The 16,957-nt window shown below is 38.0% G+C and overlaps 1 protein-coding gene across 1 annotated transcript in view; it reads right to left on the reverse strand.

Annotated features, from left to right (window-relative positions):
• Positions 1–16,735, reverse strand: part of SPESP1 (sperm equatorial segment protein 1) — a 29,648-nt gene extending 12,913 nt beyond the window's left edge. Inside the window, exon 1 of the mRNA XM_008708540.2 lies at positions 16,533–16,735. Within this exon, the coding sequence (XP_008706762.2) occupies positions 16,533–16,602 (70 nt within the window). The 5' untranslated portion in view covers positions 16,603–16,735. The remainder of the gene's footprint in view (positions 1–16,532) is intronic.
• Positions 16,736–16,957: the final 222 nt, after the last annotated feature.

Consider the following 16,957-nt stretch of genomic DNA (forward strand, 5'->3'; position numbering starts at 1 on the left):
AATTCAATGATACTTAGTATATTCACAGTTATGCAACCATCACCACAATCTAAGTTTGAAACAGTTTCATTATCCCCAAAATAAACCCATAAATACTAAACTACTTTCTGTCTCTATGGATTTGCCTATTCTTAATGTTTTATATAAATGAAATCACACAATATGTGTTCTTTTGTGATTGGCTTCTTTCACTCAGCAGAATGTTTTTAAGACTCATCCATATTGTAGCACATGTCAGTATTTCATTCTTTTTTATGACCAAATAATATTCCATTGTATGGATATACCACATTTTGTTTATGAATTCATCAGTTGCTACACATTTGGCTTGTTTCTATTTTTTAGTGATAATGGGTAATACTGTTATGTTCATGTACAAGTTTTTGTGTGGACGTATGCTTTCATTTCTCTTGAACACGTCTAGGAGTGGAATTACTAGGTCATATGGTAATATTATGTTTAACCTTTGAGGAAATGCCAAAGCAGTTGCATTCCCATCAATATATGAGGGTTCCAATTTCTCCATATCATCCCAATACTTATTATCCGCCCTTTTGATTATAGCCATCCTTGTGGGTGTTAAGTCATGACACATTGTAGTTTTGACTTGTATTTCTCATAATAGCTAATGATACTGAACATCTTTTCACATGTCTGTTGGCCATCTGTGTATCTTCTTTGGAGAAATCTGTATTCTGATACTTTTCCCATTTTTAAATTGGTTTGTCTTTTTGAGTTGTAAGTATTCTTTATATATTTTGGAGACCAGTCCTTTGTCATATATATGATTGAAAATATTTTCTTCTACTCGTTAGTTATATTTTCATTTTCTTAAGGTTATCATTTGCAGCACAAAAGTTTTTAATTTTAATGTGGTTCAATTTATCTATTTTATTGAGGCTGCTATGCTTTTGATGTCATATCTAAGAAACTGTTGCCAGATCCAAGGGCACAAAGACTTACACCTACATTTTCATCTAAGAGTTCGATAGTTTTAGGTTTTACATTTAGATCTATGATCTAGCTTGAATTAACTTTTATATATGGTTTGAGGTAAAGGTCCAAATTCATTCCTTTGCCTGGTGTCCCAGCACCATTTGCTGAAAAGACTATTCTTTTCCCCACTGAATTATCTTGGTATCCTTGTTGAAAATCAATTGACCATTAATGTAAGAGGTCCTTTCTGGACTCTTGACTCAGTTTCATTCATCTATATGTCTATTCTTATGCCAGTACTACACTGTCTTGATTACTGAAGGTATATAGTAAGTTTTGAAATCATAAAGTGTGAGTCCTTGAACTTTGCTCTTTTTCAGGATTGTTATGACAATCTGGGGGCCTTGTAATTCCATACGAATTTTAATCAGCTTGTTAATTTCTGCAAAAAAAGGAAGCTAGGATTGTGATAGAGAGTGTGTTGAATCTGTAGATCAATTTGGGAGTATTGCCATCTGATACGTTTTTTAACAGTCAAGATTATCCATAATATATTTACATAAATAGGATCATAATATATATACTATTACATTTGATCAACATTTAAATTTTTTATTGAAATATGCCTCTTATGCATTTTAAAGTCATTAGGTGTTCTTGGTCTTAAAGCCACAAAACCAAGAATCTAAAAAATTGGATATTTTTCATCTGAAGAGTAAGCAACACAAATAAATTCTTTCTCATTTCATCTCCTATGACTACATGGTACAAATAAAATATTCAGGGCAAGATTATTTTGGACCAGGAAAGTGGAAGGCCTAGTGTGTAAGTTCTTGGCTTCTAACATTGTCTGTGGGGATGTTTTCATCCACTCCATTCTTTTTAAGAACCACAAAGGGCAAAGAAAGAAGTTAAAATAGCCACCAGCAACAATTACCAAACCCATCAACAAGCAAACAAATGTAAATAAAGAGCATAATTCTATATGTTTTAAGCACATTTAAAAGGTCACTTGGCTTTGGCATCAAATTCTCTTTATCCTGTTGTGGTATAGCTATCAGGATCACTTCAGAGAACACCTTAGTGTGAATGGACCATCTTGACACATTTCATTACCTTCTGAAATAATATGGTAGCATATCTGAATCCTGTTGGTGAGTAGCCTCCGGTGGGGCAGGGCTGGTGGGGGGTAGGTTGGCAAAAGAATCATGAGTCTGTCCATAAATATTTTATAGGGAGAAAGTAAGATCTTCTTGTAAGCACTGGTTTGTATTAGTTTTTGTGTAAGGAAACACTTTTGCCTATCTGGGTCTCATAAATAAAATTAAATGTAAACAATATTTTTAAGCATTTGAATAAAATTCACCCCAAGTATTAAGTATTTGAACAGTTGTTCTTACACTTTTGAGTTTCATTATGACTCATATGTTTTTTTAAAAGGATTTTTAAAAAGATTTTATTATTTGACAGAGAGAGAGAGAGAGCACAAGCAGGGGGAGTGGCAGTCAGAGGGAGAGGGAGAAGCAGGCTCCCTGCTGAGCCAGGGAGCCCCATGAGGGGTTCAATTCCAGGACCTGGGATCATGATCTGAGCTAAAGGCAGATGCTTAACCAACTGGGCCAACCAGGTGCCCCGACTCAGACATTTTTAAACAGTCTTATATTACCATTTTCTTTTTTTATGTTCATATGATCATAACTTAACCAGTTGGAGCCACTGTAAGCTATCTCCTGTCCTTTTGAGGGAACCTCTGAATTTTTAAAGGATCCTTGCTTGTTCTCTGGTAGTTACTACTGCCTGCCTCCCTGCCATCTCCTATCCCACTCTCATCCTTACCCCTCCAATCTGTACTTATTTGCCTAAAGATGAAAATCAGCTATCTGTTCAAGGAATCCTAGTTTCTTTTTGTGGAAAACAATATCAGAGACAAAAATCTGAGGGCCAGAAGTACTTATCAAAACTAGCATTACAGAGTGACATTGTTATTAGGCCATCTTAGTCAACAGAACTAAAAAATATATATGTACAGACATTAATTTTTACTGATCTTTTCCAATTGACTTTTAACATTAACTTAAAGTACACCAACCTGAATTTTAAACCCTCATCTCAATTATAATTGCATTCCCTTTTATAATATAATAAGCCATACAACTATTACTTTAGCTGGAAATCTTGATTAAAACTGACATATATACTGGTTCTGTCAATAACAATTTATTAATATTAAAACTTCCCATAAAACTACAGACTAATAACAAGGTTGAACATTACAATTGCTTTTGGATAATCTGACTACATTCCATTCCAACTAATAAATGGTCAAATTATCTTGTTTGGGGTTATGTGTAATTTTTAAAACCGTTTTGTTGTTAAATACACCAGAGGCTGATATATTCTCTATTCTAATTGCTTAATTTTCATTTGAGATTGTTAATGTTTTAAGTGACAGTTCTTTCTTGGTAGCAGCATTACAGTACTAGAGTTTAAAAGAAGCCTGTTTTTTTTAGTACACTTTGAGATGGATGAAAAATATAAGCAGTTTGACCTGTCATATTCAAGAATCTTATTTGGTTAACCTACTGATTCATGTAGCTACATGAATAATCTTTCTCTCTATAGAAGTTATTTCAGGAGAAATCCAGTTTTGGAAGTGTAACAAATTTAGGAAATTCCAGTCACTTAAATTTCTATGCAATATTTTATTTTTATTTATTTACTTATTTGTTTTTTATTTTGTTTTTTATTTTTTTTAAAGATTTTATTTATTTATTCAACAGAGATAGAGACAGCCAGTGAGAGAGGGAACACAAGCAGGGGGAGTGGGAGAGGAAGAAGCAGGCTCATAGCAGAGGAGCCTGATGTGGGGCTCAATCCCAGAACGCCAGGATCACGCCCTGAGCCGAAGGCAGACGCCTAACCGCTGTGCCACCCAGGCGCCCCTTGTTTTTTATTTTTTTTAACATTTTATTTACTTATTTGAGAGAGAGAGAAAGTGCGTGAGTGCAAGTGAGTGGTGGGAGGGGCAGAGGAGAGGGAGAGAATCTCAAGCAGACTCTGGGCTCAGCCTGACATGGGACTCGATCTCAAAACCCTAGGATCATGAACTGAGCCAACATCAAGAGTCCATCACTTAACCAACCGAGCCACCCAGGCGCCCCTCTATCAAAGTTTTTAACTAGTTGCATGCATTAAAATATAATACTTGTAAACTAGTCCAGGCTGGTAATATTTTGTCACTTGGTTCAGGCATTGGTTACATAAGGGCATTAACCATAAAAATTCATTAAGCCTCCAATTTGTGAACTTTATTGTATGTATATATTTAAAATGTCATGCTTATCACTTTGTTTTGCATTATAGTTACTGGACATTATGTTATATGTTACTAGACATTAACATAAAGAGAACAAAAAATCATTTTTAAAGAGCTAGTTAATAAAAACTTGATTTTATCAATAGATGTTATTTTCATTTCAGTTAGTAGAATTAAAGACATTCTATAAACTGAGCTATATTTCCCAGTTTCATTATGCCATCAATTTTATTACTTTTGACTAAGACAAAATAATATAAAATTTCTTAAATTTAAGATTATGGATATGATGGTATAGCTCATAAGATTTTTTTCTTCTACCAGATTTAGGAGTGGTTTGGTTCCCCTGTCTCAGCTGAGAAGCTATGGTTTCTGTGGCCAGAGATATTACAAATTTTTAAAAATTAAAAAATGTGATTTTTAGCTCTAGTCAGTCATTTTAAACAACAAATAATGATTTTAACACATGTACATTACATGGCTTATTTTTTTTTTAAAGATTTTATTTATTTATTTGACAGAGATAGAGACAAAGAGCGAGAGAGGGAACACAAGCAGGGGGAGTGGGAGAGGAAGAAGCAGGCTCATAGCGGAGGAGCCTGATGTGGGGCTCGATCCCATAACGCCGGGATCACGCCCTGAGCCGAAGGCAGACACTTAACCGCTATGCCACCCAGGCGCCCCATGGCTTATTTTTTTTAACAAACCACCCCAAGAAAACCTAGTGCTCTATTTTCTATGCAAATATACTGCATACTAATTGAGTTTTATTTTGCTTTATTTTTAAAGGTTTATTTATTTACTTGAGAGAAAGAGAGAGAGAGTACACAGAGGGAGAGGGAAAGGGAAAAGCAGACTCCCTGCTGAGCAGGGAGCCCCTGTGGGGCTCGATCCCAGGACCTCGGTCTGGATCATGACCTGAGCTGAAGGCAGATGCTTAACCAACTGAGCCACCCAGGTGCCCCATTAATTGAGTTTTAAAAACGATGTTTGGAAGTCTCAAGTTCTTAAAAATGTACTATCAAGCATCAATTAAAATATCTAATTGCCTACATAAAACTTCAATTGGTAACAGGTGTAAAAAGCCAAATAATTTCTTCTACAATGTCTATGTAAAAGAGTGGATATATATAGATGTGTTTTTTGTAAAAATCCAAAAGGCTACACCTTTATTTGTTTCTGGAGAGATTTCCTAATTGGTAAGCTAAAATGGTATTATGCATTAACTGTTTTAACTAAATTTTTTTTCCAGAAAAACCTTACACTCAAAAATGAAAAAAACAAAGAAAAAAGATTCTATGCTCCTAAGAAGTAACAGCATGCCAAAAATTACAACAAAATATAATGATAGTAATAACATGCTAATATTAAAAATCTTATACAGTAACATACCTAGTTTCTTTGAGACTAAAGTTTTAAGAAAAGAAAAACATGTCACCTTAAATCTTGGGCAAAGAATCAATAGTTTCTAAGCTGAATTAAAAAGGAAAACTAAACCGCTCCCATCCTTTCTTTGGTTAAAAAAAAAAAGGAGGGGGGACATAATTTTAAAAAAATATACATGTAATTCATATTTGAGAACTTCTATATGAAATATCTTTACTTTAAAGAATAATAAAATACAGGGGCGCCTGGGTGGCACAGCAGTTAAGCATCTGCCTTCGGCTCAGGGCGTGATCCCAGCGTTATGGGATCGAGCCCCACATCAGGCTCCTCCGCTAGGAGCCTGCTTCTTCCTCTCCCACTCCCCCTGCTTGTGTTCCCTCTCTCGCTGGCTGTCTCTATCTCTGTCAAATAAATAAATAAAATCTTTAAAAAAAAAAAAGAATAATAAAATACAGGTCTATGTAAAACTAGGTAATTTTAATATTTCTTTGGGGAGTTTATTACTTAATGCTACAATTTAAAATTCCAGAATATTGGTAAAATTTAGGTCTTATAAAAAACTTTACTTTTTAAAAAAGCATTTTTTTATGTGTTTCATTTGTGTGGTGATCATGTTGTTATCACAGAATACAAAACTAGAAAGTAAACAGGGGCTATCCAAATCTAGGCAGAATTTGGATTTTTGCATTAAGCTAATATATCTAAACTTTTGAGACATGTATTGAAAAACATAATAATTATAATGTGAATATGCAGTTTCCCTTGCAATGTGCTATAAACCAAATATCTGGTGTCTTAAAAATTAGTTATTATGAAACCTATACAATAAGATCATAATGACCAATAGAATTTTTCCATTAAAATGTCTTATGTAGAGTTTTTGAGTGCTATAATTCTCTGATAATATTTAATATGAATTGTATTTTATTTTGACATTAACTTGGTTATATCTACTGCCATTTTTAATTATGGACCTATAAGCTAACATTTAAACTAAAAACATGTATTTAGCTAAAGACTTAAAAACATTAAGGTTTGTCATCAAACTGCTTGTAAATTAAAAGGAATGTTGCTAGTAAAGTAATGTATACTGGTTAATTGCCTATAAAATTGAAAATTTAGAGAACTTTAAACAAACTCTCAAAATGTTGAATTTATTTACATTCTCTGTAAGTTATTTAGGTGGAGTATTATGAATCGCTAGTCCGATAAAGAATTCTATCTAAATAATTTGGATGTCTGATGGTCAATTAAGACTTCTTTCTCCTTTCTAATATCTACTACTTTATATACAAACTGGAAAATAATACAAACAAAATCATTGCAAGCCTAATTCCAACATATTTTGACCAAAATTAAAAATAAAAACAGGTCATGTACTTTTCCCCTATTCTTCCTACTAAGCACAGTTAAAAACCCTGGACACCATATATAAAATGTGCATTCTGAAAGCCAGAGAGAAGACAGATCAACTAGGAACTTCAAGATCCGAGGACATGACTTAGCAACGAGTTCCCTGGGTTTTCTTTTTGCCACACATACCCCAGACTAGGGACTGGAGAAGTCAGCAACCCAGAAACACCAATGGACATAGACAAAAAAGTCTCCAAGAAAATACTGCTCCCATAGCCAAAGACAAGTAAAAGGGTAGCCTAGCAAGACAGAAAACTTTAGGCAATAATCACTCTATTCCAGCCAAACACCACAGAAAACTGTAGCCCTACAGCCACTAGCAAACACTGAGTGGAGAGCCCAGACTTTTACCCTCATCAGGCTTCAGCAATGTGCTCCAACCCCTCTGCCCTTATCCCATAGAAATGTTGCTACCAAGCATGAATTAATACCTTCCCTTCCAGTAGAGAAGGCTGTGTGAGGAGCTGGGACCTGTGGTAACAAGGCAACGGTTGTCTTCCACCACTCAAGAGGCTCAGAGACCTATTTAAATCTGTAACAGAAGATTTAAATAAGATCCAGAGTCTTACAACATAATACCCCAAATGTTCAGGTTCTAATCAAAAGCCACTGGTCACAAGAACCAAGAAAATCTCCATTTGAATGAGAAAAAGCAGACAACAGATACCAACACAAAGATGACACAGATGATAGTATCATCTGACAGGGTTTAAACGCAGCATCACAAAAATGCTTCAACAAGCAATTACGAACATGCTTGACACAACTGAAAAATAGAAAGTCTTGGGGCGCCTGGGTGGCTCAGTAGGCTGAGCATCTGACTCTTGATTTCAGTTCAGGGTCATGATCTCAGGGTCATGGGATCAAGCCCTGCATCGGGCTCTATGCCCAGTGGGGAGGCTGCTTCTCTCCCTCTTTCTCTCCGTCCCTCCCCCTGCTTGCACTCTCTCTCTCTAAAATAAATATTTTAAAAGGAAAAGAAAAATAGAAACTCTCAGCAAAGAATTAGAAAATCTCAGCAAAGAAATAGAATATATACAGACGAACCAAACTGAAATTTTAGAACTGAAAAACACAAAGACTGAAATGAAAAAAACTTAATGGATAGTCTTAACAGCAGAATGGAGGAGAAAGTGGAAAGAATCCGTGAACTCGAAGACAGAACAGCAGCAAATACTCAATGTGAAAAACAGAAAATAGACTGAAAAAGAAATGAACAGAGCCTCAGAGATGTGTGAGACCATAACAAAAAGATCTAACATTCATGTCATCCACGTCTTGGAAGGGAAGAAGAAGGTAAGTCTGGAAAAGTACTCAAAGACATAATAATGGCTCAAAAAAAAAATCCCAAGTTTGGCAAAAGACATGAACTTACAGATGCAAAAAGCTAAGTGAACCTCAAACAGAATAAACCAAAAGAAATCCATGCCAAGACATATGGTCAAACTTCTGAAAACTAAAGACAAATAAAAAAATCTTGAATGAAAACAGAAATAACACCTTATCTACAGTGGAAAAAATTTTGAGTGACAATTTGAATTCTCAGGAGAAACCATGGAGGTCAGAAGAAAATGGCATAATATTTGTCAAGTGCTTAAAGAAAAAGAAAAAAAACTGTCAAACTAGAATTCTCTATCAAGGGAAAATATCCCTCAGGAATGAAAGAACAATCAACAGCTCTCAGATGAAGGGAAATTAAGAGAAATTGTTGTCAAAAGACCTACCCTAGGGGAGCCTGGGTGGCTCAGTTGTTAAGCGTCTGCCTTTGGCTCAGCGCCTGATCCCAGGGTCCTGGGATCAAGCCCCGTGTTGGGCTCCCTGCTCTGCTGGGAAGCCTGCTTCTTCCTCTCCCACTCCCCCTGCTTGTGTTCCCTCTCTCACTGGCTGTCTCTCTCTCTGTCAAATAAATAAATAAAATCTTTAAAAAAAAAAAAAAAGGACCTACCCTATAAGAATGGCTAAATGGAGTTCATTAAACAGAAAGAAACTGATACTAGAAGGAATCCCAGAACACTGGGAAGGAAGAATGAATAAAAAGAAGAGCAAAAGTATGGGTAAATGCAATAAACTTTCCTTCTCTTGAGTTTTTCAAATTATGTTTGAGTTAAAGCAAAATTTATAATACTCTGATGTGGTTCTCAATGTGTGTAAAGGAAATATTTAAGGCAATTATATTGTGAATGGGAGAGGGTAAAGGACATAAAGAGAGGTAAGGTTTCTACATTTCATTCAAACTGGTAAAATATTGATAACAATGGATTGTGATAAGTTACGTGTACATAATGTAATATGTAGGTTATTCAAAGACATACACTCAAAAACAGCATAAATCAGAGGAAATTCTAAAAAACCCTGCATCTCTCAATATAAGATGGGTGCTATCTGATCATGTGCTTAATATACAACTTATGTCTTAAAAAACAAAGGCTTTAAAGCCCAATATTGTTAATTTTTAAATGTATGGTAGGTTAAAGGTAGTTGTAAAATGGTCCATGTAGTTGCAGGAAACTTGGTAGCTCAGTAAAGAGGAAAAGATAAACTTCTTAACGTTCACATGAAGACAAAGAAGTTCAATGAAATACCTCTGGTCTTTCTGCTTTAAGAAATGCATTTTTACTTTGCCCTTGGCCTTTAACCTTGCTATGGCATCTGGTGATTACACTCAAAATTTAACCAAGAATCATGGATGCTCCTTTTTTTTTTTTTTTAAAGATTTTATTTATTTATTTGACAGAGAGAGGGATCACAAGCAGGCAGAGCATCAGGCAGAGGGAGAGGGAGAAGCAGGCCCCCTGCTGAGCAAGGAGCCCGGTGTGGGACTTGATCCCAGACCCTGGATCATGACCTGAGCTGAAGGCAGACGCTTAACCGACTGAGCCACCCAGGCGCCCCTGGATGCTCCTTTTTTTAAAGATTCGAATATAACTAGGATTTTTATTACCACAAGAATGAAAAACTGAATGGCTTTATTGATAAAGAACTCATGTATATAAAGCTTAACATATACCCAAGCATGGAATCACGTATAGGTGGACCAGACTCTGGTTGAATGTCCTTAATTTGGAGAACAAAATCCTTGTATTTTCCACCCATGTCATTAAGGAGGAACATAAATAGACTTCCCTTATTCTACAGAAGTGATACAAAATAAGAATACCTGAAATCTGTCATCATGTAAGAACTGCCTGCTAACACACCAACATTTTCAAATTAAAATGAACTTAAATAACTAAGATGAGGTACTTGCAACTCAAATCAAAGTTCTAGTAACTGTGCTTCATTAGTGGGGTACACTCAAAGAATGGTCACAAAGGGAAACATTATATTTGTTATTCATCCAGCAGTTTTCCTATAATTTGTTTTTTTTTTAAGATTTTATTTATTTGAGAGAGAGAGAATAGAGCCAGTGAGAGAGACAGAGAGAGAGAGAGAGAGAGAGAGAGAGAGAGACAGCACAATGGGGGTAGGGGCAGAGGGAGAAGCAGACTCCCAACTTAGTAGGGAGCCCAATGTGGGACTTGATCTCAGGACCCCTGGATCATGATCTGAGTGGAAGGCAGATGCTTAACCAACTGAGCCACCCAGGTGCCCCTCCTATAATCTGTTAATTTAAATTTTTGCTGACAGACAAAACAAACAAGTAATTTTGTTCATATTAATTAAGTGTTCCAGGTAAAGAAATATAACTTTAGGGTTGGGGTGGAAGAAATACAGAGTCTGGTAAAAGGGTACACACTTTCAGTTATGAGTAAGGTCTGAGGATCTAATGTATAACATGGTGACTATGGTTGATGATACACACAAAAAGGTAAGTATGTGAGGTGACGTACTAATTAACTCAATGGTAGGAATCCTTTCATAATGTAGACATACATCAAATGATCACCTTCTATACTTTATTTTTTAAAGATTTTATTTATTTATTTGACAGAACGAGAAAGAACAGCAGAGGGAGCAGCAGAGGGAGAGGGAGAAGCAGGTTTCCCACCGAGCAAGGAATCCAACTGGGGGCTTGATCCCAGGGCCCTGGGATCATGACCTGAGCTGAAGGCAGACACTTAACTGACTGAGCCACCCAGGCGCCCCTAAATTATCACACTGTATACTTTAAATATATTACAGTTCTGTCGATTATACCTCAATAAAGCTAGGGGGAAAAAGAAATGTAAGTTTATGGCTTTGTACTTCTTGGTGTTTATGTTCTTGGTTAGTGTATTCCCATAGTAAGTACAGGATTGCCCAATATGATTGTCTCGGCCTATGGAGACATTAGAAAGTCTGACACGCCATAGGCTTGAGAAGAGCTTACATACTGGTGGCTTGTAGAGCTCCCTCCTAGAAGCAAGCTGCCATGGTGAAATGCTATTTGGGCAAGACTACTAAAAGATGGTAAGTCATGTAGAGAAAGACCTTGGAAGATAAGAGGCCATGTTGGATGTTCTCATCCCACTTGAGCTTCCAGCTGAATACAGCTGAACGAGTGACCTCAAATCCACCATATGAGGCAGAACTGCCCTGCTGAGCCCAGTCAACACATAGACCATGAGAAATAATAAATCTGGGGGGTGGTCTGTATGCTGCAACACATAACCAAAACAGCTTCATTAAATTATATTTTTATTTATTTAAGATTTTATTTTTAAGTAATCTGTACACCCAACATGGGACTCAAACTCACAACCCCAAGATCAAGAGTCACATGTTCCACCAACTGAGCCAGCCATGCATCCCAAATTATATTTTTAAAAAGGGATACAAATTCAGTTCCAGTAAAGAGTTAAAAACCAGGTTATCACAGGAGTAATGTTAAAATTTATTTGGAACCAAAACAAACTCGTGACTTTGAACTAGATCTCTTCTAGTTCTGTTTAATAAAATGACCTAAATAACAATGTTACCCCAGCACATAAGTCTGATATGTAATCCCAGATACTTTGATCTCTAATACTGTCTCCTCAGAAGAATGGCCAAACCCCTTCAGAGTAGGGAAGATACAAAGTGGTCTTGGGACAACCAGCTAATATCAGAAAACAAGAAGTCTTTAAAAACACATGAGAGCCTATCAAAAGAACACAAAACACAGCTCAAAAGAACAGAAAGATGACTTTTTTTTCTGATAAAACAATAAAGGACAGGCTAACCCATCTACTGCTATGCCCACAAAGGCAACTCTCCGGACATTCACATATTAGGTAACATGCCCCTCATTATCTAAAACACTTGATGAAGTGTGTCATGGCCTCCCATCTACAGGTCTGAGAGACCCTCCCACTGCTACAGCCTTGGGCCTTGAAAACAGTGTAAAGTGAACTTGCAGCACTGGAAGTGAATTTTCTCTTTTGAGTAAGATGTGATTTACTTGAGATAAAAGGAATCTGCTTTTCTTTTCAATGTATTTGCCAATACATTTCAACAATTATTGCTGTTTGCTGCTTTACCACTTCCCTTGCCTTCTGTCGTCTATTAGGACAAAGGTCTTCCTAAGGACAAAGATAATGCCAAAAATGCACATACTGAGAATTTTTTAAACACCAACCTAGAGAAGCAAGAGGTTTTTTTAATCTGAGGTTAAAACAATCCTGTATCATTAACTCTACTTTAGCTGACCGATCCAAAGAGATAACCAGGAAAAAACAATTTATCTATGAGGTATAAAAAAGAGCCCGAAAGCTAATATTTCACATTCTTGTGTTTGTAGCTTCAGGCTCATGAATATTTGGTGACTTAAAATTATAAAAGGCAAATTGCACAATTTATTTTAATAGTATTTAAATATATAACTATTATGTAAATGATACTTTAGAAGTTATAATTTTTTTAAAGCAACAAGAATTCTCATTATGAAGTAAAGCAAGTCATATACCACAAATACATTAAAGAGGTATGATTTTTAAATTTGGAAAACATTTAAAACTAAAAGTATGGAAAATTCAGATATAAGAAAATTAATTGAATGTATATAAATTTAAGTATATAGTAAAAAGGTGTTTATCCAGCACCATCAGGATATGTATGCATGCATAGGAATGCAGACTGCTATACACCCAAGCCTTATTCATGTCAAACTGAACTTAGATTAAACCGGTACTAGCTAAACTTGGGTTGGGCATATTAGAAAGGTACAGACAGTCAGAGGAAGTACTGAGGTTTTCAATTAATGTAACTACGTAATACAATACCCATGATGTCTGTATAAGATGACCTCAAAAGCGTCTCAGTATTCTAGAAAAAAAAAGTCAAAGCTGCACTTTTCATTATAAAAACCTATGTGCATTTTCTTTGGCATGACACAATTTTTTTTTTTTTTTTTTTATTAATAATGATTTTTTATTATATTATGTTAGTCACCATACAGTACATCCCCGGTTTTCGATGTAAGGCTCGATGATTCATTAGTTGTGTATAACACCCAGTGCACCATGCAATATGTGCCCTCCTTACTACCCATCACCGGTCTATCCCATTCCCCCACCCCCCTCCCCTCTGTAGCCCTCAGTTTGTTTCTCATAGTCCATAGTCTCTCATGTTTCATTCCCCCTTCTGATTACCCCCCCTTTCTTTATCCCTTTCTTCCCCTACTGATCATTCTAGTTCTTATGTTCCATAGATGAGAGAAATCATATGATAGTTGTCTTTCTCTGCTTGACTTATTTCACTTAGCATTATCTCCTCCAGTGCTGTCCATGTTGTAGCAAATGTTGAGAACTCATTCTTTCTGATTGCTGAGTAATATTCCATTGTATATATGGACCACAACTTCTTAATCCAGTCATCTGTTGAAGGGCATCTCGGCTCCTTCCACGATTTAGCTATTGTGGACATTGCTGCTATGAACATTGGGGTGCATATGGCCCTTCTCTTCACTACGTCTGTATCTTTGGGGTAAACACCCAGTAGTGCAATGGCTGGATCATAGGGTAGCTCAATTTTTAACTTTTTAAGGGACCTCCACACTGTTTTCCAGAGTGGCTGTACCAACTTGCATTCCCACCAACAATGTAGGAGGGATCCCCTTTCTCCACATCCTCTCCAACAATTGTTGTTTCTTGCCTTGTCTATTTTTGCCATTCTAACTGGCGTAAGGTGGTATCTCAGTGTGGTTTTGATTTGAATTTCCTTGATGGCTAATGATTTTGAACATTTTTTCATGTGTCTGTTAGCCATTTGTATGTCTTCATTGGAAAAGTGTCTGTTCATATCTTCTGCCCATTTTTTGATTTGTTTATTTGTTTCTCGTGTATTGAGTTTGAGAAGTTCTTTGTAGATCTTGGATACCAGTCCTTTATCTGTAGTGTCATTTGCAAATATATTCTCCCATTCCGTGGGCTGCCTCTTAGTTTTTCTGACTGTTTCCTTGGATGTGCAGAAACTTTTAATCTTGATGAAGTCCCATAAATTCATTTTATCTTTTGTTTCTTTTGCCTTTGGGGATGCATGACACAATTTTTTAAATGATTCTCTCACCAACAAATGTTGGAATAGTGGCCATGTAAAATAAAGAATACAAATCTGATTTAAATCAAACACAAGGATAAGCCTGGTTTCTTTTGGTGTACTTACTCCAAAAAGTAAATAAACAAAATTAAAATAAGCCATGTTAGCCATGTTAACATTGCCCTACATATTCTTTAATCCACTTCTGTAGAAAAGAAATAAATTACATTTTCAAGATATCTTCTATGATCTGTATATATTTCCCTTATGTCTTGTGTCATCTATACATTGAACACAAAACGGCTCTTTTTCCTGAAAAGTATCTTTTCATTTCCTACAAGCCTTAAGAAAGCTCAGGGAAGGGGGCACCTGGGTGGCTCAGCCAGTTAAGAATAGGCCTTCGGCTCAGGTCATGATCTCGGTATCCTGGGATCCCGCCCCGGCATTAGGCTCAGTGGGGAGTCTGCTTCTCTCTCTCTCTCTCCCTTTATATGTGCCCTCTCCCTCCCTCCCTAGTTCTCACTCTCTCTCAAATAATAAATAAAAAAAGAAAGAAAGCTTAGGGAAGAGGGCACAAAGAAAAAGAATAGGCCATGAAATGAGGCAGTCAGGCAGGAGCTTGCACTGAATTAGTGAGGATCCAGCAATCCCAGCGTGTACTCTCTGACTATATTAATCTCACTTAAACTAAAGTCTCCATACATGTTAGTCAGTTGTGACTTACTATCTATAGCTACCAAAATGCAATAACTGATGTTAGTAGTAATGACCATCAGACATCAAGAAAAGATATCATCTTCAGGGTGTTTGTTTCTTTACCGCAAAGAAGAAACATTTTACAAAGATTTCTGTTTAAAACAGCTAACAATCATAAGCGCTAGTTATTTAAAGGACTAACTTTGTTATCTAGGACACTTTATCCAGAATTTTTCTATGATTTAGGTTGTGTTGTATTTTCATTTTTTAAATCTAATTTTAAACTAAGACCTTTTAACAATTCTGAAATACAGCTTTTCATCACTGGCATGCTCCTTGGTACTTTTTTCACACCTACCTGTTAACCTTTATTTGGTTAAACCAACCCCAACATTACTAGTGTTACGATGAACTAGTCAGACTAGATGGACAAGCCTCACCGTCAGTCTTGCGCGGAATATCAGATATCGGATACGCCACTTAAATACCTCAACATGACCACATAGTAACAGTCTTAGCAGGCTTGATTTTCAGCTATTGGGGAGGGACAGGAGTAACTCCTAAGTTTCAGCTCTGCTTAAAAAAGGTTGTGACTCCTGCGCACGGGAGGACGCACTGTGGGAGTCCCTAGGCGGTCAGTGAGTGTCCCAGACAGGCACCACAATCCACACGCTCAACATGTTTTACCAAAGGGGTCAAACTTTTTCTGTAAAGAGCCCGAGAGTAAATATTTTAGGCTTCGCAGGCCATTCTATCTCTGCGGCAACTACTTCGCCCTGCCGTTATAATGCGGTAAAGCAGCCATGGACAATTCATAAAGGAACGAACATGGCTGTGTACCAATAAAACTTTATTTATCAACAATGCAATTGGAATTTCATAGTTTTCCACATGTCAGGAGAGATTACATTTTATATTCACCTTTAAAAATGTAAAAAGCATTCTTGGCCAGCCAGCCACACAAAAACAGGCCGCCTTGGCCCGCGGGGCCGCAGTTTGTAGACCCCCCCCCCCTTATCCCACGTGCACAGACTGGCAAAAGGGGACGAGGTTAACGTCAAGGAATGTGTCCGCCAGAGGGGAGGAGGTCACACCGGCGAGCCCAATGTAGCCTGCGCGGTGCTTCCCGGGTCACGCCTGGACCCGCCACCTGCATCGCGGCCCGCGGCGTGCAGGTCGCGGCGGAGGAAGGCGCGAGTAAGAGAGGGACACACCTCCACAACGGAGGCCCAGGACCCGGGGCAGTGAGGTGCGGGAGGACTGCAGGACCGGGTCTCCGACGGGTCCCGGAACCTGGGACTTCCGCCAGGAGTGTCCCCTGGATCGCTGCCGCCGCAGGTCGGTCACTCACTCGGATCGGCCGGCACGGACGAAGGCCATAGCAACAGCGCAACTAGAAGGACTAAGAACTTCATGGACATCGTCCGCAGCACTCCGCCATGCGACGGGAACGTCCTGGGCCACAAGGCCGGGTACTTCAGCGCCGAAAAGAGAGGGTGTCTACGGCTACCGTCCCCCCTCAGGGCCGTGGGCGCCCTGCAACGGTTGTCCCCTCCGCGCAGGCGCAGCGAGGGGTGGGGGAGGGGAGCGCGAGCGGCCGAGGCCCGCCCCTCCTGGAGCGGCGTGCAGGAGGCGGGGCGACGGCGCTCCGCCGCGCCCCGGTGCGCATGCTCACTCGGGGTTCGAAGCTCGGCGCCGCGCGCCTGGCTCCGAGTGTCTTGACGCCCCGGCGACTTCTGGAGCTGTGAAGGCTGGCATGTGGCGGGGCTCTGCGGC

Source organism: Ursus maritimus, unplaced genomic scaffold, assembly GCF_017311325.1.
Source record: "Ursus maritimus isolate PB19 unplaced genomic scaffold, ASM1731132v1 scaffold_27, whole genome shotgun sequence".
NCBI classification, from domain to species: Eukaryota; Metazoa; Chordata; class Mammalia; order Carnivora; family Ursidae; genus Ursus; species Ursus maritimus.